This window comes from Mauremys mutica, chromosome 4 (genome assembly GCF_020497125.1).
Source record: "Mauremys mutica isolate MM-2020 ecotype Southern chromosome 4, ASM2049712v1, whole genome shotgun sequence".
In the NCBI taxonomy this organism is placed as follows: domain Eukaryota; kingdom Metazoa; phylum Chordata; order Testudines; family Geoemydidae; genus Mauremys; species Mauremys mutica.
Genome location: NC_059075.1, coordinates 160,388,891 through 160,410,931, shown reverse-complemented (window position 1 = coordinate 160,410,931; position 22,041 = coordinate 160,388,891). Strand labels below are relative to the sequence as shown.

The 22,041-nt window shown below is 46.0% G+C and overlaps 3 protein-coding genes across 3 annotated transcripts; all 3 read left to right on the top strand.

Annotated features, from left to right (window-relative positions):
• Positions 1-2,459: 2,459 nt before the first annotated feature.
• LOC123369566 (olfactory receptor 1052-like) lies at positions 2,460-3,395 on the top strand. The gene has a single exon (XM_045015288.1). The coding sequence runs from the start codon at positions 2,460-2,462 to the stop codon at positions 3,393-3,395; it is 936 nt and encodes a 311-aa protein (XP_044871223.1).
• An 8,552-nt stretch (positions 3,396-11,947) lies between these two features.
• LOC123369214 (olfactory receptor-like protein OLF2) lies at positions 11,948-12,586 on the top strand. Its single transcript, XM_045014570.1, has one exon. The coding sequence runs from the start codon at positions 11,948-11,950 to the stop codon at positions 12,584-12,586; it is 639 nt and encodes a 212-aa protein (XP_044870505.1).
• Positions 12,587-20,725: 8,139 nt separating this feature from the next.
• Positions 20,726-21,664, top strand: LOC123370035 (olfactory receptor 1019-like). Its single transcript, XM_045016202.1, has one exon. The coding sequence runs from the start codon at positions 20,726-20,728 to the stop codon at positions 21,662-21,664; it is 939 nt and encodes a 312-aa protein (XP_044872137.1).
• The last annotated feature ends 377 nt before the right edge of the window (positions 21,665-22,041 follow it).

The following is a 22,041-nucleotide window of genomic DNA, read 5'->3' as shown; positions in this document are numbered from 1 at the left end:
GGGTGACCCTAACACACACCCCAGTCTTTGATTTCCCTCCCAAAATGTACATCCTGTGCTGCCCAGTCCTCTCCTGGACAATACGTTACATTGTCCATTATTTCTTTAGAGGCATTAATATGCATGCAACGTAGTTTCTCAGACACTTCTATTTAAGCACACTGGATTAGATAAAACAATAAAATAAAGTTTATTGATAATATGCATGGCAAGAGGGATAGTTTTGTGAACTGTAGAAGTCCATAGCATGCTGTGGCCTCCTCCTGAGCTCCTCTTGGTGGTGTGTGGTATCTGAGGCACCCCCGTGGTATTTCCAGTTGAAATATTAAGTTTTTAGCAAAAAGATTTTGGTCTCCACAAAAAACAAACAAACAAAAAAAACCCTTTGTGGATCAGCTCTATGCAGTACCTGGCTTGCACTGAAAACAGCGGTATGAAATGTACCCCAACTTCATACTCTGTAACTCTGGTAGAAATTGCATCATTTAATAACACAGTAAGAAAGCATTGGTCAAATTAATCCCCAGGGCACCAATTACACCAAGGTGGCTTTGGTTCACTGAACCCATTAATTAGGTGCTTTGTCTCTCTGAGCTCAGGTATTCCCGGTTGCTTCTGGAATCATGTCCCATAGATCACACATCTCAGTATAAAATTTCCCACATTCTCCAAACTGGCAGATTCTATTGATGGGGAAATGCCACCACCTCTCTCTCTCTCTCTCTTCTCAGCAGGTATGTGCTATTGTCCTGAATTACAGTCACACACAGTGGTGAGCTGCAGCCGGTTCCCACTGGTTTGCGAGAACCGGTTGTTAAATTTAGAAGCCTGTTTAGAACTGGTTGTCCCTCGAGGGACAACTAGTTCCAAAGGGGCTTTTAAATTTAACAAAAGCTCTAGCAGCTCCCTAGCCTTTCCCCGGCCCCAGCTCACCTCACTCCGCCTCTGCCTCCTCTTCTGAAGCTTCTCCGGCTTCTCCTCCCCCTTCCCAGCTTCCTGCGAATCAGCTGTTCGCGTGGGAAGCCTGGGAGGGCTGAGAAGGAAGCAGTGGCTTCCACCAGGTGAGCTTGAGCTGGGGCCGGGGGGCGCGGGCTGGAGGAGGAGGGCTCCAGCACTGCGCCGCCCGGCGAGGTCACGGCCGGACCCGGGGGCTGAGCAGCGCGGCTCCTGCCCCCCGGGTCCAGCCGCAACCTCGCTGGGCAGTGCGGCACGGCTCCTGCCCGGCCCCCGGGTCTGGCCCCAACCTCGGCCGGGCGGCGCGGCTCCTGCCCAGTCCTCGGGTCCGGCCCCGACCTCAGCCAGGTGGCTCCAGTCCCAGCCCCAATCCCAGCCCAGCTGGGCCCCCACCTCCAGGCAGCACGGTAAGGGAGCAGGGAGGGCGTGTTGGATAGAGGGCAGGGGAGCTGGGGCGGTGGATTCGTGTCGGGGCAGTCAGAGGGCAGGGAACAGGGGGATTGAACGGGTCAAGGGTCCCGAGGGGGCAGTCAGGAAGGAGCAGGGGTTGGATGGGGCGGTGGGGGGCAGTTAGGGGTAGGGATTCCAGGAACAGTCAGGGGACAGAGAGGAGGGGTGGTTGGATGGGGTAGGGGTCCCAGGGTGCCATCAGGAATGAGAGAAGGGGTTGGATGGGGTGGCAGGGGGCAGTCAGGGGACAGGGAAGGGGGGTGGATAGGTCAGGGGTCCCGGGGGGGGGCTGTCAAGGAACATGGGGGGGTTGGATGGGGCAAGCGTCCCCGGGGGGGCATGACCCCCTCGTGGGGTGAGGAGAAGGGAACCGGTTGTTAATATTTTGGCAGATCATCACTGGTCACACACACGCGGACACCATGGGGATCAGCAGGTATTGAATTCAAGACCTCTAGCACTAACAGCCTCAGTCCCAACCCCTACCCCTTCACCTAAAGGAGTGACCTCCTTGGTTGGAAAAAATAGGCAATTACATAGTCACCAAAGCCAGTGCTTTCCATTGTATCTCTGGATTTTCATACAGGCTAAAGTAAAGGCCCAAAAGCTTAATTAGCACAGTAAGCAACTTTACCCCAACCCGACATGCCAAGCCACAGAGCTCCCCTTGCTCAAAGAGGATGTAAAGATTGACAGTCCTCTACTCTCACCCCTTCTTTAGCTAAGGAATAATCTCTTCAAACTGATTGTCTCACAGCAGAGTCACAAGTTACTGTTTTCTGTTCGGATTAGCGAACAGGAGTCTTTGTGTGTGGGGCATGATTAACCTGTGTGTCATTGTATTTTCACAGTGTGTGCATCTTATCAAACACCTGGAATGACCAGCTGTGAACATCTGGCTCTGTGGACTAAGCCCTTCCCTGGGCGGATACTGATGTCCATTAAGAAACTGATCTCCATTTATCTTCACTTACTTCCTTACAGAGAAGGGACAGGTTTCCCGCACCATCCACCTGCCCACATCTCTGTAGCTGCCTGATCTCTGTTCAGAGGAGATGGAAAAGGGAAATCACTCGGAGGTGACTGAGTTCATTCTCTCAGGACTGACAGATCGTCCGGAGCTGCAGATTCCCCTGTTTGTGGTGTTCCTAATGATTTATGGTATCACCCTGGTGGGGAACGGGGGGATGATCTTGTCAATCATGATTGATCCCCGACTCCACACCCCCATGTACTTTTTCCTCAGTAATTTGTCTTTCTGTGACCTCTGCTATTCCTCGATAATTTCCCCTAAGATGCTGCTGAATTTCTTAGCCGAGAGGAAAAGCATTTCTTACACTGCCTGCGTTGTGCAAAAGGTTCTCTCTGTTTTTACAGATGTTGAGTGCCTCTTGCTGGCTGTGATGGCGTATGACCGTTATGTGGCCATCTGTAACCCGCTGCTCTATACGGTCACCATGTCCAGGCAGCGTTGTAAACGGATTGTGGTTGGGGTGTACGCTGTGGGGTTTGTGGATTCAATGATATGCATGTGTCTTATATTTCATCTGTCATTCTGCAGCTCCAACATCATCAATCATTTCTTCTGTGACATTCCCCCACTGCTGGCGCTCTCCTGTTCTGACACCCACATCAATGAGATTGTGATCTTTACTTTCACTTGCTGCATTACAGTGAGCATCTTTGTGACTGTCCTCCTCTCCTATGTCTATATCATCTCCACCATCCTGCAGATCCGCTCTGCCGAGGGCCGGCGCAAAACCTTCTCCACCTGCTCTTTCCACTTGACTGTGGTGGTCCTGTTTTATGGCACCCTCTTGTTCACGTATTTACGTCCTACCTCCAGCTATTCCATGGACACAGGCAAAGTGGCCTCAGTGTTTTACACGCTGGTGATCCCCATGTTGAACCCCCTCATCTACAGCCTGAGGAACACAGAGGTGAAGGACGCCCTGAGGAGAGCAATGAATAAACTCCTAACCAATTCCTGAATCTGTTTAACTCTGTACTGGTTTAGTGATGGGGAGTGGAAACAGGTCAATTCAATTCCCATCCAATTGCAATGTAATTTCACAGAGCCCATGGTAGTATTGTTCATTATTCTATTGTTATTATTATTAAATTGCTTGTATTCCAACAAGATCTGCAGGGCCCAACCGAGATCAGTGAACAAAAACAGGAAGCATCACAGGAAATGCAGGAAACCCAAGTGCATAGCGTGCCGGATTCGGTCACAGAAACTCTCATTGGGACTGTCACCTTTTCTGCTGAAATTACCTCTGAGCTCGTTTTCCCTGCCGGCCTGGGCCTCCAGAACCCTGCCGTGTTGATCCAGACACGCCAACCTGCTGCAACACAGACCCAGGGCCTGGGCCATGGCCTGAAAGCTGCAGATCTAGACTGAAATGAGCTCAGCAGGTTACCTGCCTCCAGCAACCAGACAGCCAGCTCCCAATGGGATCCAAACGCCAAATAAATCTGTTTTACTCTGTATAAAGCTTATACAGTGTAACATGATAAATGCTTGCCCTCTATATCACTGCAAGAGAGCTATGCACAGCTGTTTGCCCCCGGGTAACAATTACTTACACTGAGTTTATAAATAAACAAAAGTGATTTTATTAAGTAGGAAAAGTAGAATTTAAATGTTTTTTAGTAATAACAGACAGAACAGAGTAAGTTACAAAGCAAAACAAAACAAAACACAGAAGGCTAAGCTTAATACACTCAGAAATCAGTTACAGATGTTAACTTCTCACCCAAGTTGTTACTTCAGGTAAAATCTTTCTCAGGTCAGAGGCCTTTTCTGACCTGGGTCCAGCCTGCGCTCACCCATCCTTTGTGGGGAGGGGAGGCTGTCTCTTAAGCCAGCGGAAAAAACTCATTGTTTGCCTTCCCCCACTTGATATAGAACTTCCCCAAGGTGGGAAACCTTTGTTTGGAATTGCACCCCCCTCTGGAAAAGTACCAGCTTCAAGATGGATTTCAGTATCTGGTGACATGGTCACATGTCACTGTAAGACCCCAGTCTCCATTCTTCCTGAGTTGGCCCACGCACACACTGGAAGGCTTGCAGGTAAACAGAGCCATTCACAGATCAGTGATTCTGAAGCACCCTTAATGGGCTCCACTTAATATGTCTACATGTTTATTCTTATTCTCCTAAATCCAGATATAGAAATAATCCATGTAAACAAATAGGATGAACACACTTAGTAGTTTATAACCTTTCTAATGATATGTTACATGGGGCCTTTAGCAAAAAGCATATTCCAGTTATGTCATATTCAGAAGCATATTTTCATAAGGCATATGGAGTGCAATGTACACGTAGCTTTGCACAGCACTGAACAGAAGCGGGAATTGAACCTGGATCTCCCACCTCACAGGTGAGCACCCTAACTACTGGGCTAAAAATTACAGAAGGAAGGACCACAACTGCCTCCTATGGTGGTTGTGTTACGACCGGAACCTAAATCCTCCCCCTGAACACACACATTGTTTTGAGACAAACCTATTAGGAGTATTTGTAACACATTTGTGCATTGACTCAGCTATCGTGTGCAGCAGCACCATAATGTAGATGCTTTCCACATTGATGGAAGGGTTTTTCCATTGATGTAGTTAATCCACGTCTCCGAGAGGCTGTAGCTAGGTCAATGGAAGAATTACACTGAACGTCAGTCAGTACAAGCTAACTGCCTCAAACATCGTATGAAAAGTTTCCCTGCTCTCTGTGATGGAGCTCAGTTGATCTAATTTTTCAGCATAAACCAGGCCTCAGAGAAGCTGACGATCTAAAATACCAGTTGGGAAATCTAGTCCTATCTCCCTGCCAGGGCAGCAGAATCCCCTTCGGTTCACTTTGTTCAGGCTGATTGGAAATATTCCAGCTGTCCCAGCTTCCCAGCAGAGATTATTCTGCACTCTGATTGAGCTCAGTGTCACTCTGTGTGTGTGTGTGTGTGTTTTTGGTGTGTAGTGGGCACTGTGTGTGTTATGTGTGTGATGGGGTATACAGTGGAGCTGAATGTCAAGCATAAGCTGGCATTCCCCAAGCCCAGCCCACCCCCCGGTGCAGGGCCCTTTGTGAGATCATGGAATCATAGGACTGGACGGGACCTTGAGAGGTCATCTATTCCACTCCCCTGCACTCATTGCAGGACTGAATATTATCTAGAGAAATCCTGACAGGTGTTTGTCTAACTCATTCTTAAAAATCTTCAATGATGGATATTCCACAACCTCCCTGGGTCAGTTATTCCAATTCTGACCCACCTTGATAGTTAGGAAGTTTTTCCTAATGTCCAACCTAAACCTCCCTTGCTGCAATTGAAGCCCATTGTTTCTTCTCCTATTCCTGAACTCTGTTTCATGGACTATAAGATATAGGAAATAAATAAAATTAGCAAAAGAATCTGGAGGGCCCTGGCATGCTTGGAGATATTTTGTAGCAACATCTGCAGAGAACAATTACATTTTTCGCTTCAGCATCACATTGAATGGGCCCTCAATTATCGTTTGTCTGGTCTTATTGAACACTTTATATTTTGATCTTCCACAAGCTGTAAGTCTAGCTACTTGGCAACATTAAATAATACAAGCCAGTAAACGAGAGACATGAGAAATGACTGAAAGCAACGGTGGTAAGACTGAAGTCCCAGTGCAGAGGGACAGAGGGAAAGTTAAAAGGTATAACTACAGTGGGAAAGGGTCTGATTTAAGAGGAGACTTGATGAAAAGGGGAGAACTGAGTGGTTCAGGGATACTTTGTGTTGGACCAGATTTCTCACTGCCCATACAACTACTCTACTCCAACACACGTACACGGGCCTATTGTCAGAAGAACATATGTCCCTTCTTTTTGATACTTAACCTATCAACAAGTATAAAACCTGAAATACACAACTAAGGCGGGAGAGGTTTTCATTCTACCTCCTTTCCTTTTCACAACCCTCCCACCCCACCCCACCCCATCCTGTCCCGCTACGACCCAAACAAAAGTTCCCCCTTAGCTCAGGAGACAGCCGAGTGGACTGCAGAAGTGTTCATTTCTCCCTAAACTGTTGACTAAGACAGTGGTTGCCCAATTTTTGTATCAAAGAGGATGGGCAGCTCAAAAAGGCCTGTTGATGAAAGAAGGAAACCCCTAAAAGTCCCTTGAATCAGGCCTTGCCAACACCCAAAATCAAGCAGCTAATCAAGGGATGTTATATGGGCCAAGTTGTGGGGACTGAAGAAACAAATGTACCATTGACACAACTGGTGTTTGAGAGAGAGGAACCAGGCCCCTTAAACATAAGGCTTTTTGGACATGAGAAGACAATCTGGTGCCCAGTGCTTCTTTAAAGGGTGTGTGGCTATGGGCAATCTGGTGCTATAGATGGTGTAGGTCAGGGGTTCTCAACCTTTTTCTTTCTGAGTCCCCCCCCAACATGATTCCCTGGCCCCCCCTGTGCCACAGCAACATTTTTTCTGCATCTAAAAGCCATTGCTGGTGTAGGAGGTAGCAAGCAGGGTAATTTCCCAAGGCCCCAATTTCTCACTGCCCAAACAGGGGGCCCTGTGAACTGACATTGCTCAGGCTTCAGCTTCAGCCATGAGTGGGGGGCTTTGGGGTTCTGGTCTTCAGCTCTCTGCCCTGTGCCCCAGCAAGTCTTACGCCCACCCAGCTTGGCTGACCCCCAGGGAGCCCTGGACCCCTGATTGAGAACCATGGCACTATCGGTGTGATGGCTGTGCTCTGACAGGCTTTGTACTCTGGGCAGAATAACTGTGGGTTGATCTGATCATGTGACACGGGCCCCCTGACAGAGTGGACCACATAAAACACATTCTTCACACCGCCATCTTCAACTGACATGTTATTTACAACACGCACACCTTTTTATTTTATTCTGACCCTCACAGTTTTTGTTCCCTTACACACTCTAGCTTTCAGGGTCTTTTTTACAATTTTTTTACTAATCTATTAGAATTCTTTGAAGGAGTCAACAAACATGTGGACAAGGGGGATCCGGTGGACATAGTGTACTTGGATTTCCAGAAAGCCTTTGACAAGGTCCCTCACCAAAGGCTCTTATGTAAATTAAGCTGTCATGGGAAAAAAGGGAAGGTCCTTTCATGGATTGAGAACTGGTTAAAGGACAGGGAACAGAGGGTAGGAATTAAAGGTAAATTCTCAGAATGGAGAGGGGTAACTAGTGGTGTTCCCCAAGGGTCAGTCCTCGGACCAATCCTATTCAATTTATTCATAAATGATCTGGAGGAAGGGGTAAACAGTGAGGTGGCCAAGTTTGCAGATGATACTAAACTTCTCAAGATAGTTAAGACCAAAGCAGATTGTGAAGAACTTCAAAAAGATCTCACAAAACTAAGTGATTGGGCAACAAAATGGCAAATGAAATTTAATGTGGATAAATGTAAAGTAATGCACATTGGAAAAAATAACCCCAACTATACATACAACATGATGGGGGCTAATTTAGCTACAACGAGTCAGGAAAAAGATCTTGGCGTCATCGTGGACAGTTCTCTGAAGATGTCCACGCAGTGTGCAGAGGCGCTCAAAAAAGCAAACAAGATGTTAGGAATCATTAAAAAGGGGATAGAGAATAAGACTGAGACTATATTATTGCCCTTATATAAATCCATGGTACGCCCACATCTCGAATACTGTGTACAGATGTGGTTTCCTCACCTCAAAAAAGATATTCTAGCACTAGAAAAGGTTCAGAAAAGGGCAACTAAAATGATTAGGGGTTTGGAGAGGGTCCCATATGAGGAAAGATTAAAGAGGCTAGGACTCTTCAGTTTGGAAAAGAGAAGACTAAGGGGGGACATGATAGAGGTATATAAAATCATGAGTGATGTTGAGAAAGTGGATAAGGAAAAGTTATTTACTTATTCCCATAATACAAGAACTAGGGGTCACCAAATGAAATTAATAGGCAGCAGGTTTAAAACAAATAAAAGGAAGTTCTTCTTCACGCAGCGCGCAGTCAACTTGTGGAACTCCTTACCTGAGGAGGTTGTGAAGGCTAGGACTATAACAATGTTTAAAAGGGGACTGGATAAATTCATGGTGGTTAAGTCCATAAATGGCTATTAGCCAGAATGGGTAAGAATGGTGTCCCTAGCCTCTGTTCGTCAGAGGATGGAGATGGATGGCAGGAGAGAGATCACTTGATCATTGCCTGTTAGATTCACTCCCTCTGGGGCACCTGGCATTGGCCACTGTCGGTAGACAGATACTGGGCTAGATGGACCTTTGGTCTGACCCGGTACGGCCTTTCTTATGTTCTTATGATGCTTTTTCCTCACCTTTTGGGGCTTCCTTTGTTTCCCTTCCTTCTTGATGACTCTGGTTACTGTTTAGATACAAAATTAAGCAGAGCACACCTGTCTTTTTTTTGCCAGCCTGAGTTTGGGACATGTATTAATAATCTGATAGTGTAATCTTATAACTTCACATACAGTAGCTCCTCACTTAACATTGTAGTTATGTTCCTGAAAAATGCGACTTTAAGTGAAACGATGTTAAGCGAATCCAATTTCCCCATAAGAATTAATGTAAATAGGGGTAGTTAGGTTCCAGGGAATATGTTTATTTGGCAGACAAACGGCACTATATACATTTTAAGCAATCATAAACATGCAATTTAATACAGGTATAAGTTTTTAAAACAATGTTAAAGAAACAGTTTAATACTGCAATCATCATTGCTGAGTATGAAGCAATGGGAGGTGCCCCCACCTTACACCGCACAGGCACAGCCCAGTGGCACTGCAGACAATGAGGCAGGCAAGGAGGCTGAAGTTGCCGTAGGTTAGGAGAAGCAGGTTGCGCAGCACCAGCGGCAGCTTCCCCTACTGTGCAAGCACCAGGGGCTGGAGGCTTAACCCTCAGCCTGCCCACTCCACCCCTTCCCCCAAGACCCCACCCTTAAGTTGCCTCATCTCCCCCCACCTCCTCCCCCTTTACTCCACACGCCGCATCCTCCCTCCTCCCCCTCCCTCCACTGACTCCTGAATGCTGCAAACCAGCTAATTGCCATGGGAGGGGGGGGGGGGGAGAGGAAGCAGGGGGAAGGCGCTGATCTATGCAGTCCGCCAGCAGGAGGCGCTGCGGGGGCATAGAGGAGCTGATAGAGGGGCTGCCAGCTGTGGACAAACGAGCAGGTTCTGTAATGGAGCGGTGACGTAAGGTCGAAACAATGTTAAGCAAGAAGATGTTAAGTGGAGAGTTACTGTACATTATCAAAAATATTGTATTAATATTTACGATGAGAGCATGACTATTTCTAGTTGACTCAGAGCTTTATTTAGCACCTTAAAGCTGAGCTCTGTGTGCAGATAATATGCATGCAAGAGGGATAGTTTGTGAACTGCAGAAGTCTGTAGCATGCTGTGATCTCCTCCTGAGCTCCTCTGGTCATCATGTGGTCTCCATCAAGCAAAATGAGAGAACCTATCTTTCCTACTTTGGGGAATAACCTAGCAAGAGAAGGACAAAGCACACCATGGTGATTGGCATGCTACAAAGAGCTAGATAATCTGGGATACTATTACATATCTTACAGGTTTTACATTCCATCTATTGGGGCCGGGACAACGAGGTGATTCTGAAACCAGGAATGACTGAGAAGACATCAGTTACAGCTGCAAACAATTAGTATGTTTCACCTGCATCTAACTTTCTGTTCCTTTGATTCCAAATTTGTTGCTAAGGCTAGTTGAAAATTTTTCTTGAGAAGTTTTTTTGATGGAAAATTGGATTTTCCATTCAACTATTTTTTCCATGAAATTATCTTTTCCCTGGAAATTATCAGCTTTCCATCAAAATTCCAAACTCCCCTCCTCCCTAAACTGTGGCTGTGGGACTCTGGTGATGATCCAGGGCAGTTCAGGAAGAGGAGAGACCATCATGCATCATTAGGGATGTAGTATAGCCTGGGAGCCTGTAACATGGAAGAGATTCGTAGTGTGTGGTATCTCATGCACCCATGTGGCATTTCTGACTTAAAATATGAAGTTTTTAACAAAAAGATTTCGGTCTCCACAAACAAACCCGCTCTGTGGATCAGCTCTACACAGTACCCGGCTTGTACTGAAAACATCAGGATGAAATATACCTCTAGCCTCATACTCTGTAACTCTGGTACAAATTGCATCATTTAATAACACGGTAGAAAAGAGTGGGCCAAATTAATCCCCAGGGCACCAATTACATCAAGGTGGCTTTGGTTCACTGAATGTATTAATTAGGTGTTATGGCTCTCTGAGCTCAGGTATTCCCACTTGCTTCAGGGATCATGTCCCATAGATCACACATCTCACTATAAAACTTCCCGAAAGCTTCAAACTGGCAGTTTCTGTCAATGGGGAAACACCAACACATCTCTCTCTCTCTTCTCAGCAGGTACGTGCTATTGTCCTGAATTACAGTCACACACACAAACAGACACCATGGGGATCAACAGATATTGAATTGAAGACCTCCAGCCCTAAAAGCCTCAGCCCCAACTCCTACCCCTTCAGCTAAAGAAGCGACCTCCTTGCTTGGAAAATATAGGCAATTACATCGTCACTGAAACCAGTGCTTTCCATTGTGTCTCTGGCTTTTCATAAAGGCTAAAGTAAATGCCAAAAAGCTTAATTAGCAGAGTAAGAAACTTTACCCCAAACTAACATGCCAAGCCACAGAGCTCCCTTTGCCCAAAGAAGATAGAAAGATTGACACTCCTCTACTCTCACTCCTTTTTGAGTATCAGAGGGGTAGCCGTGTTAGTCTGGTTCTGTAGAAGCAGCAAAGAATCCTGTGGCACCTTATAGACTGCAAAACATCTTTTAGTCTATAAGGTGCCACAGGATTCTTTGCTGTTCCTTTTTGAGCTTACATATAATCTCCTCACAGTGAAACAATTTTCACCATGATTCTCTTACAGCAGAGTCAGAAGCCGCTGTTTGCTGCTTGGATTAGTGAACAGGAGTGTTCATGTGTGGGGCATGATTAACCTGTGTGTCATTGTATTTATGCAGTTTCTATTTTATTGAACAACTGGAATGACCAGCTGTGAACATCTGGGTCTGTGGACTAAGCCCTTCCCTGAGCGGATACTGATGTCCATTAAGAAACTGATCTCCATTTATCTTCACTTACTTCATTACAAAGAAGGGACAGGTTTTCTGCACCATGCACCTGCCCACATCTCTGTAGCTGCCTGATCTGTGTTCAGAGGATATGGAAAAGGGAAATCACTCGGAGGTGACTGAGTTCATTCTCTCAGGACTGACAGATCTTCCGGAACTGCAGGTCCCTCTGTTTTGGTTGTTGCTACTGTTTTATGGTATCACCCTGGTGGGGAATGGGGGGATGATCTTGTTAATCATGATTGATCCCCGACTCCACACCCCCATGTACTTTTTCCTCAGTAATTTGTTTTTTTGTGACCTCTGCTATTCCTCAACAATTTGCCCTAAGATGCTGCTGAATTTCTTAGCGGATAGGAAAAGCATTTCTTACTCTGCCTGCACTGTGCAAATGTATCTCTCGGATGCTTTTACTGATGTTGAGTGCCTCTTGCTGGCTGTGATGGCATATGACCGTTATGTGGCCATCTGTAACCCGCTGCACTATACGGTCACCATGTCCAGGCAGCTTTGTAAGCAGCTGGTGGCTGGGGTGTACGCTGGGGGGTTGGTGAATTCAATGATAAGCACGTTTTTTACATTTCGGCTGTCATTCTGCAGCTCCAACATCATCAATCATTTCTTCTGTGACATCCCTCCACTGCTGGCGCTCTCGTGTTACGACACCCACATCAATGAGATTGTGATGTTTGCTTTCACGAGCTGCATTATAGTGAGCAGCCTTGTAAGTGTCCTCCTCTCCTATGTCTATATCACCTCCACCATCCTGGAGATCAGCTCCACCGAGGGCCGGCGCAAAGCCTTCTCCACCTGCTCTTTCCACTTGACTGCTGTGGTCCTTCTTTTTGGCACCCTCCTCTTCATGTATTTACGTCCCACCTCCAGCTATTCCATGGACACAGATAAAGTGGCCTCATTATTTTACACGCTGGTGATCCCCATGTTGAACCCCCTCATCTACAGCCTGAGGAACACGGAGGTGAAGGACGCCCTGAGGAGAGCAATGAATAAACTCCTAACCAATTTTTGAACCTGTTTAACTCTGTAATGGGTTAGTGATGGGGAGCGGAAACAGATGAATTCAATTCCCAGCCCATTGCAATGTAATTTTGCAGAGCCCGTGGTCGTATTGTTCATTATTGTATTGTTATTATTATACATTTGTTTGCATTCCAACAAGGTCTGCAGGGCCCAACTGAGATCAGTGGACAAATCATGGGAAGAATCACAGGTCCAGAAAGAGAGAATGATTTTATAAGCTCGTGGCTGGAGGCACCCACCTAGAGTGTGAGATGCTCAACTTCACGTCTCTGTTCCAGTGGTTATTGAATTAATTATCCCCGTTAGAACAACTTTGAAAGGAGAGAGTGAGAGGAACCCAGACTGGAATAGCACATCATTCAGGGGCATATCCATGTGCATAGTGTGACAGGTTTGGTCACAGAGACCCCTATTGGGACTGTCACCAGTTATGCTGAAATTACCTCTGATCCTGTTTTCCCTGCCAGCCTGGGCCTCCAGAATCCTGCCTTGTTGAGCCAGATGTGCTAGCCAGCTGCAACGCAGCCAAAGGGTCAGGGCCTCACACCCGAAACTGTAAGAGAGATGTACATTACTCTTCCCTCCCTCCCGCACCCTGTAACAATTACTTACACTGAGTTTACAAATTTAAAAAGTGATTTTATTACGTATAAAAAGTAGGATTTAAGTGGTTTTAAGTCATTAACACACAGAACAAAGTAAGTCACAAAGCTAAATAAAACAAAACACGCAAGGCTAAGCTTAATACACTCAGAAATCAGTTACAAATGTTAACTTCTCACGCCCGTTACTTCAGTTAAAATCCTTCTCAGGTCTGATGCCTTTTCTGACCTGGGTCCAGCCTGTTCTCACCCACCCCTGTGGCTACAGTCATTTTGTTTCCAGGTGCTTGCAGGTATCTCTGTGGGGTGGGGAGGTCGTCTCTTAAGCCAGCTGAAGACACTCATTGTTTGCCTTCCACACTTTATATAGAACATCCCTTTGTTTGGAATTCCACCCCGCTCTGGAAAAGTACCAGCTTCAAGATGCAGCAAAGAATTCAAAGAATTCAAAGCTTCAAGATGGATTCCAGTATCAGCTGACATGGTCACATGTCACTGTAAGACGCCAGTCTGACACACCCCATAAGTCTTTATGGAAATATGCTTATGAATATAAATATGACATGACTGAAATATTTTTTATGCTAGATATGCCATGTAACATATGTCGGCAAAGGTTATGATCTACTGAATACATTCCTCCTATTTGTATGCATGTATCTTTTTTTGTATTCAAAGTTATGAATATTGGCTAGGTACTTGTTTAATTTTAAATACCCTCAGTGAAGCAGTTAGACAGCTTCCTAAGAAAAGACTATTCTCAATCAAGGACCACTTAAGCCAACAATAAACTTGGAGATTCCAATCCACATCTGAGCTTTCCCAGGAATGTGGCTTGGCTGGTAAGGAACTCAGTCATGCCTGGACATGTGAGTCCAAAACTCCATTTTGTAGCTGGGATGCTACGCAGGGAGGGGTGTCCACTCCAAAGGATACCTTAAAGAAACTGGAATAAAGGACAGTAACCACAGGGGGTGTGAGTGATTTCTGGACTCAGACTAGAAGGAGACTAGTCTGTAAAAGGAAGCTTACTGGGTCACCTCTGAGGGCAGTGATGAGCTGTCAAAATCTTAATAACCGGTTTCTAATAAATTTTCTGATTTAAGGGCGGGGAGTGGGGGAGGGGCCGGGGCGGGGGAAGACATACTCGTGGGACCGGGGGACCCTGCAGGGCCTGGGGAAAATTGCTCCCCGCCAGCGGCCCTAGAGCTTGCAGCCCCCCCCCCCGCTTACCTTGCCTGCAGCTCAAAGCAGCAGGACGACTCAGGAGCTCAGCTGAGCCGCCCAGCTGGTGCCAGAAGCTGGCCCCGCTGCAGCTGGGGGAGAAATGGGGGCGGGACCAGGGGAACCTCAGCCTCCCCAGCTGGGGATCCTGGGAGCAACAGGAGGGTCCAGCCCACAGACTGGAGTTCTTTGCCCACCCACTGGCCCTTTAACAACTGGTTCTCCATGGTGGTCTAATTTTAGCAACCGGTTCTTGGGAACTGGTGGGAACCCGCTCCAGCTCACCACTGTCTGAGGGTGGGATTTTATCTATATTCAGTTTTCTTACTGTATGAGGCATAGACTTGCGTGTTTTTTTTTATTTTGCTTGATAATTCACTTTGTTCTGTCTCTTACTACTTGGAACCACTTAAATCCTACTTTCTGTATTTAATAAAATCACTTTTTACTTATTATTTAACCCAGAGTATGTATTAATACCTGGGGGGGGGGGGAACAGCTGTGTAAATCTATCTATAGTGTTATAGAGGGTGACAAATTCAAGAGTTTACCCTGAATAAGCTTCATACAGAGTAAAACGGATTTATTTGGGGTTTGGATCCCATTGGGAGTTGGGCCTCTGAGTGTTAGAGACAAGAACACTTTTTAAGCTGTTTTCAGTTAAGCCTGCAGTTTGTGAGACATGGTTCAGACCTGGGTCTGTGTTTGTAGCAGGCAAGTGTGTCTGGCAGATCCAGGCAGGGTTCTGGAATCCCAAATTGGCAGGGAAAGCAGGGGCAGAAGCAGTCTTGGCACATTAGTTGGCAGCCCCAAGGGGGTTTCTGTGATCCAACCAGCCACATTCTTCCTGGGTTGGCTCACAGGAACACAGGAAGGCTTGCAGGTAAACAGAGCCATTCACAGTTCAGTGATTCTGAAGCACCCTTAATGACCTCCACTTAATATGTCTACATCAGTGATACATGTTTATATCTTATTCTCCTAACTCCAGACATAGAAATAATCCATGTAAAGAAATGGGATGAACACACTTGGTAGATTATGACCTTTATAATAATATGTTACATGGGGCACTTAGCATAAAGCATATTCCAGTTATGTCGTATTCTGAAGCATATTTTCATAAAGCATTTGAGTGCAGTGTCACACGTGGCTTTGCCCAGCACTGGAGAGAAGTGGGAATTGAACCTGGAGCTCCCACCACACAGGTGAACACCACAACTATTGGGCTAAAAATTACAAAGGGAAGGACCGGCACCTGAATCCTCCCCCAGCTCCATGCATTGTTTTGGGACAAAGCTATTAGGACTATTTATAAAACATTTATGAATAGTTTTGGGTCAATACAAACAATATTATTTTTGACAATAAATTATTAGTCCAGAAGAAATTCATCATTTTCTAGACACCTTTTTGTCCCAACTCTGGGAAATTACTTAAGGAGACATTTGGAAAGGTGACCAACAAATAAAGTGGAATACATTCAGCTCAGTTTTGTATCATATTAAAATTACCTCACAGGAGAGACAGCTATCCAGGCCAGCTGATTCTCTGTCCCTCTGTGTTCCATTTCCACAAGGAGAGACATGGCAACAACATTAATTGCATGTGCTGTGCTCACCCGTTGTCCTGGGAGCAAAGATCCAAGGGGAGTAGTGGGGGCAAAAGACATATCTGGCTTTAAGACTAAGCTTGATAAATTTATGGAGGGGATGGTATGATGGGATAGCCTAATATTGGCAATTAATTTGGCAATTGATCTTTGATTATCAGCAGCTAAGTATGCCCAGTGGTCTGTGATAGGATGTTAGATGTGTTGGGATCTGAGTTACTACAGAGAATTCTTTCCTGGGTGCTGGCTGGTGAGTCTTGCCCACATGCTCAGGGTTTAGCTGATCGCCATATTTGGGGTCGGGAAGGAATTTTCCTCCAGGGCAGATTGGCAGAGGCCCTGGAGGTTTTTCGCCTTCCTCTGCAGCATGGGGCACGGGTCACTTTCTGGAGGATTCTCTGCAGCTTGAGGTCTTCAAACCGCAATTTGGGGACTTCGATAACTCAGACATAGGCTAGGGGTTTGTTATAGAAGTGGATGGGTGGGATTCTGTGGCCTGCATTGTGCAGCAGGTCAGACTAGATGATCATAATGGTCCCTTCTGACCTTAAAGTCTATGAGTCTATGAGTCTATAATCCTCTGCAGAGTAAATCTCAAACTCATCAAAGCTAAATGTAACCTCTGCCACCCAAGGAAGCAGCTCCAGAGGTATTAAGGGTAACGTTGGTGTGGTTAGCAAACAGGGAAAGATTCGACTCTAAGTCTGATTTTAGGGTTCTGAGAAGGTACTGCTTCCGTCCTTCTCAACTCACTGTAAGTGAAGGGAGGAAAACCAAAGAGGTACCACTAAGTCATGGGCAAACAAGTCAATTTCAGAGCACTTCAGCCTTTAATTGAAATGACAGTGAGCTGTTCATGGGAGGGGAAGGAAGGAATTATCCTGAGAGGAGAAATTTCAAATTTTCTGAACCTATTTACCTTTCAAAAGAAGGAAAGAGCTTTACCAAGGGAGGGAGAAGAGTGACTGGAAAAGGAGAGAAAAATAGCTTTAATAGGAAGGGAGAAAACTCTCCCATTGATTCAGGGAATGTCTAAGCTGAAGCCATTACATTGACTCAGCTATGGCATGCAGCAGTGCCATAGTGTAGATGCTTTTCACATTGCCGGAATGGCTTTTTCCACTGAGGTAATTAATCCACATCTTCGAGAGGCAGTAGCTAGGTCAATGGAAGAATTACACTGAGGATCAGTACAAGCTAACTGCCTCAAACATGGTATGAAAAGTTTCTCAGTCCTGTGCCACAGAGCTCGGTTGATCTAATTTTTAAGCATAAAGCAGACGTAAGAGAAGCTACCGATAGAAAAGCCCAGTTGGGAAATCTAGTCCTATCTGCATGCCAAGGCAGCAGAATCCCCTTTGGTTCTTTTTGTTCAGGCTAGTTGGAAATATTCCAGCTGTCCCAGCTTCCCAGGAGAGATGATTCTGCATTCTGACCAAGCTCAGTGTCCAGCTGTGTGTGTGTAGTGGGGACTCTGTGTGTGTGTGTGTGTTTGGTGTGCAGTGGGCACTGTGTGTGAGTGTAGTGGGCACAGTGTATTTAGTGCGTGTGTGTGTTTGGTGTGCAGTGGGCACTGTGTATTGTGTGTGTGTGTAGTGGGCACTGTGTATTGTGTGTGTGTGTGTGTGTGTGTGTGTGTGTGTGTGTGTTTGGTGTGCCATGGGCACTATGTGTGTGATGGGGGATACGGTGGAGCTGAATGTCAAGTATAGGGAGGTGTGTGTCCCTTGCCCTGCCCAGTCGTCAGGCTGGTGTTCCCCCAGTGAAAGGCTCTTTGTGAGATCATAGGACTAGGAGGGATCTCGAGAGGTCATCTATTCCAGTCCCCTGCACTCATGGCAGGACCAAATATTATCTAGACCATCCCCGACAGGTGTTTGTCTAGTCTGCTCTTAAAAATCTCCAGTGGTGGAGATTACACAACCTTCCTGGGCAAGTTATTCCAGTGCTTAGCCACTCTCACTGTTGGGATGTTTTTTCCTAATGTCCAGCCTAAACTGCCCTTGCTGAAATTGAAGTCCATCGGTTCTTGTCTTAACCTTCCCCCTCTCATCCATTGCTTTGCAATTTTATTCCTAAACTCTGTTTCACGGACTATAAATTACGGGAAATAAATAAATAAAATTAACAAAAGAATCTTTCCACCCTCTTTGGGCAAAGGGAGCTCTGTGGCAGGCATGCTTGGAGATATTTTGTAACAGCATCTGCAGAGATGCTGCAGAGATCTTCAGTGTTAACCACCAGTTTGGGGAATATCTTCCTTTTTGCAGCCTGCCCCTGTTACACCCCAAGGCCCCCTTTCTTAGGGAGTCCCTTGGGAAGGCAGATTAGCATTGTGTATTGCTAATGGTGTTGCTAGCATTGCAAACCTGTTTGGGGAGTGTTAAAGGTGTGTGAGTGGGGAGTGAAAGTTTTTTTGCAGGTACAAAAGGCCAAGTGGGGCAGGAAGGAGCAAAGAATGGGTTAATTTAACACAGCAGCTAGGAAGTTTGGTTTATAAATAAAAAGCTAACTTTAGCCCGAGACCAGCTGCTATCTGCCAAGACAGAAGGGGGGAAGTTTATTCCCCCCCGAACCAGCGGTAAAAAAAATTTGTTAAACAAAATACACTGGCCGGGGGAAAAAAATGGCAAAGGTCAGCCAGGAACAAACAAAGAACTGTTTTACGGCCCTGAAACCGGGTGTTTGGGGAAAGCTTAAAAAAAACCATGGAAGACCAGTATAATCTGACAGAAAGGGCACCAGGAGCAGAAGTTCCCGAACAGAGCACCCCACCCCCACCCTGAGGAGCCAGAACTTAAAACCCTTCTGAAAGCTGAAGCAATTTGGAGAGCCCAGTGGATTTTTGGATGGCCTGGGCCCAGGACAGCACTACGGTTCACCTTTCCCCCCACCCTTCTCACTTTACACCCAGACTTGGCCAGTCTGGGTTGTGCATGTGTAAGTATGAAAGTGGGTTAGGCCTCGGGGCATTGACGTTTTCTTTCTTCCCCTGAGTAACGTGAATGCGTTCCCAGCACTCTCTGCTGTTGTTTTATTATTTTATCAATAAAGATTTAAAATTTAGACCCTTGGTGTGCCTCGTCATCTCCTCCCCCCAAAAAATCCTGTGGCCCAGCCTGATCAACTGTGGCCCCAGGCAGATTGGTAACAAAAATCTGTCACATCCTGACTTTGGCATTTTCACTGAGGACTGCCCCAGGCACCTCTGGGTCACAGGAAGCAGAGAAGCCAGGAGGAGGAGTTATATGCATGACTCCTAGAAGAAGTAGGGGCATAGTGTTTCCTGGGCACTGACCTGGAGTGACAGACTGGGGAGTTTCTGAATACAGAGATTTCTGGCTGTTGGCTGTTTCTACTGGTGTTCAAGGAAGGAAGACTTTGCGTACATTCTTTGTAACCCCTCCCTCAAGGATTATACCAAAGAATAGACTTTATAAGCTTCCCATCAAAATACCAAACTCCCCTCCTCTCTAACCCATGGCTGTGGGACTCTGGTGATGTTCCAGGGCAGTTCAGCAAGAGGAGAGACCATCATGCATCATGGGGGATGTGGTCCAGCCTGGGAGCCTGGCCCACAGAAGAGATTGGTGCTGTGTGGTATCTGATGCACCAGTCTGGTATTTCCGAGCAAAAAGATTTCAGTCTCCACAAACAACACCCCTTTGTAGATCAGCTCTACACAGTACACGGCTTGCACTGAAAACAGGAAGATGAAATATACCCCTAACCTCATACTCTGTAACTCTGGTAGAAATTGCATCATTTAATAACACAGTAGGAAAGAGTGGGCCAAATTAATCCCCAGGGCATGAATTAATCCGAAGGTGTCTTTGGTTCACTGAATGCATTAATTAGGTGTTATGGCTCTCTGAGCTCAGGTATTCCCAGTTGCTCCAGGAATCATGTCCCACAGATCACACATCTTAGTATAAAACTTCCCAAATGCTCCAAACTGGCAGTTTCTGTCGCTGGGGAAACGCAAACACATCTCTCTCTTCTCAGCCGGTACGTGCTATTATCCTGAATTACAGTCACACACACACATACATACATCATGGTGATCAGCAGGTATTAAATTCAAGACCTCCAGCACTGAAAGCCTCAGCCTCAACTCCTACCCCTTCAGCTAAAGGAATGACCTCCTTGCTTGGAAAAAATTGGCAATTACATAGTCACTGAAGCCAGTGCTTTCCATTTTCTCTCTGGGTTTTCATACAGACTAAAGTAAATGCCAGAAAGCTTAATTAGCAGAGTAAGCATCTTTACCACAAAGCAACATGCCAAACCACAGAGCTCACCTTGCCCAAAGAGAGCAGAAAGATTGACACTCCTTTACTCTCACCCCTTCTTTAGCTAAGGAATAATATCTTCAGATTGATTCTCTCACAGCAGATTCACAAGTCACTGTTTTCTGTTCGGATTAGTGAATACGACTGTTTGTGTGGGGGGCATGATTAACCTCCGTGTCATTGTATTTGCACAGTGTGTGCATATTATCAAACACCTGGAATGACCAGCTGTGAACATCTGGCTCTGTGGATTAAGCCCTTCCCTGAGCAGGTACTAATGTCCATTAAGAAACTGATCTCCATTTATCTTCACTTACTTCATTACAGAGAAGGGACAGGTTTCCCGCACCATCCACCTGCCCACATCTCTGTAGCTGCCTGATCTGTGTTCAGAGGAGATGGAAAAGGGAAATCACTCGGAGGCAACCGAGTTCATTCTCTCAGGATTGACAGATCGTCCAGAGTTGCAGGTTCCCCTCTTTGGGGTGTTCCTACTGATTTATGGTATCACCCTGATGGGGAATGGGGTGATGATCTTGTTAATCATGATTGACCCCCGACTCCACACGCCCATGTATTTTTTCCTCAGTAGTTTGTCTTTCTGTGACATCTGCTATTCCTCGATAATTTCCCCTAAGATGCTGCTGAATTTCTTAGCCGAGATGAAAAGCATTTCTTACACTGCTTGTGCTGTGCAACTGTATCTCTCTGTCATTTTTGCAGATGTTGAGTGCTTCTTGCTGGCTGTGATGGCATATGACCGTTATGTGGCCATCTGTAACCCACTGCTCTACACGGTCACGATGTCCAGGCAGCTTTGTAAACAGCTGGAAGTCGGGGTGTACACTGTGGGGTTGGTGGATTCAATGATACAAACATGTTTTTCATTTCGGCTGTCATTCTGCAGCTCCAACATCATCAATCATTTCTTCTGTGACATCCCCCCTCTGCTGGCGCTCTCCTGTTCTGACACCCGCATCCATGAGATTCTGATGTTTGCGTTCATGTGCTGCACTGGAGTGAGCAGCCTTGTGACTGTCCTTCTCTCCTATGTCTATATCGCCTCCACCATCCTACAGATCCGTTCTGCCGAGGGCCGGCGCAAAGCCTTCTCCACCTGGTCTTTCCACTTGACCGCTGTGGTCCTGTTTTTTTGCACTCTCCTCTTCATGTATTTACGTCCCACCTTAAGCTATTCCATGGACACAGACAAAGTGGCCTCAGTGTTTTACACGCTGGTGATCCCCATGTTGAACCCATTTATCTATAGCCTGAGGAACACGGAGGTGAAGGACGCCCTGAGGAGAGTAATGAATAAACTGCTAACCAATTCCTGAATCTGTTTAACTCTGTACTGGTTTAGTGATGGGAAGTGGAAACAGGTGAATTCAATTCCCAGCCCATTGCAAGGTAATATCGTAAAGCCCGTGATAGTATTGTTCATTATTGTATTGTTCTTATTATTAACTTGTTTGTATTCCGACAAAGCCTGCAGGCCCCAACTAAGATCGGGGCTTTATTAGGGTATTACCCAAGCAAAATTCCTGTGATGTGCATTGAAAGCATAGAGCTATTTGTATTGGGAAACAAAAGGGGGGCATCACATCTATCTCCCTCTGTTTTGTAGTGAATTTGGTTCTGTTATGCAGTTGCAAGTATGAAGTTTATTATTTCTATGGCTGAACCAAAGGGGATTTTGCACACCCTCCTGATA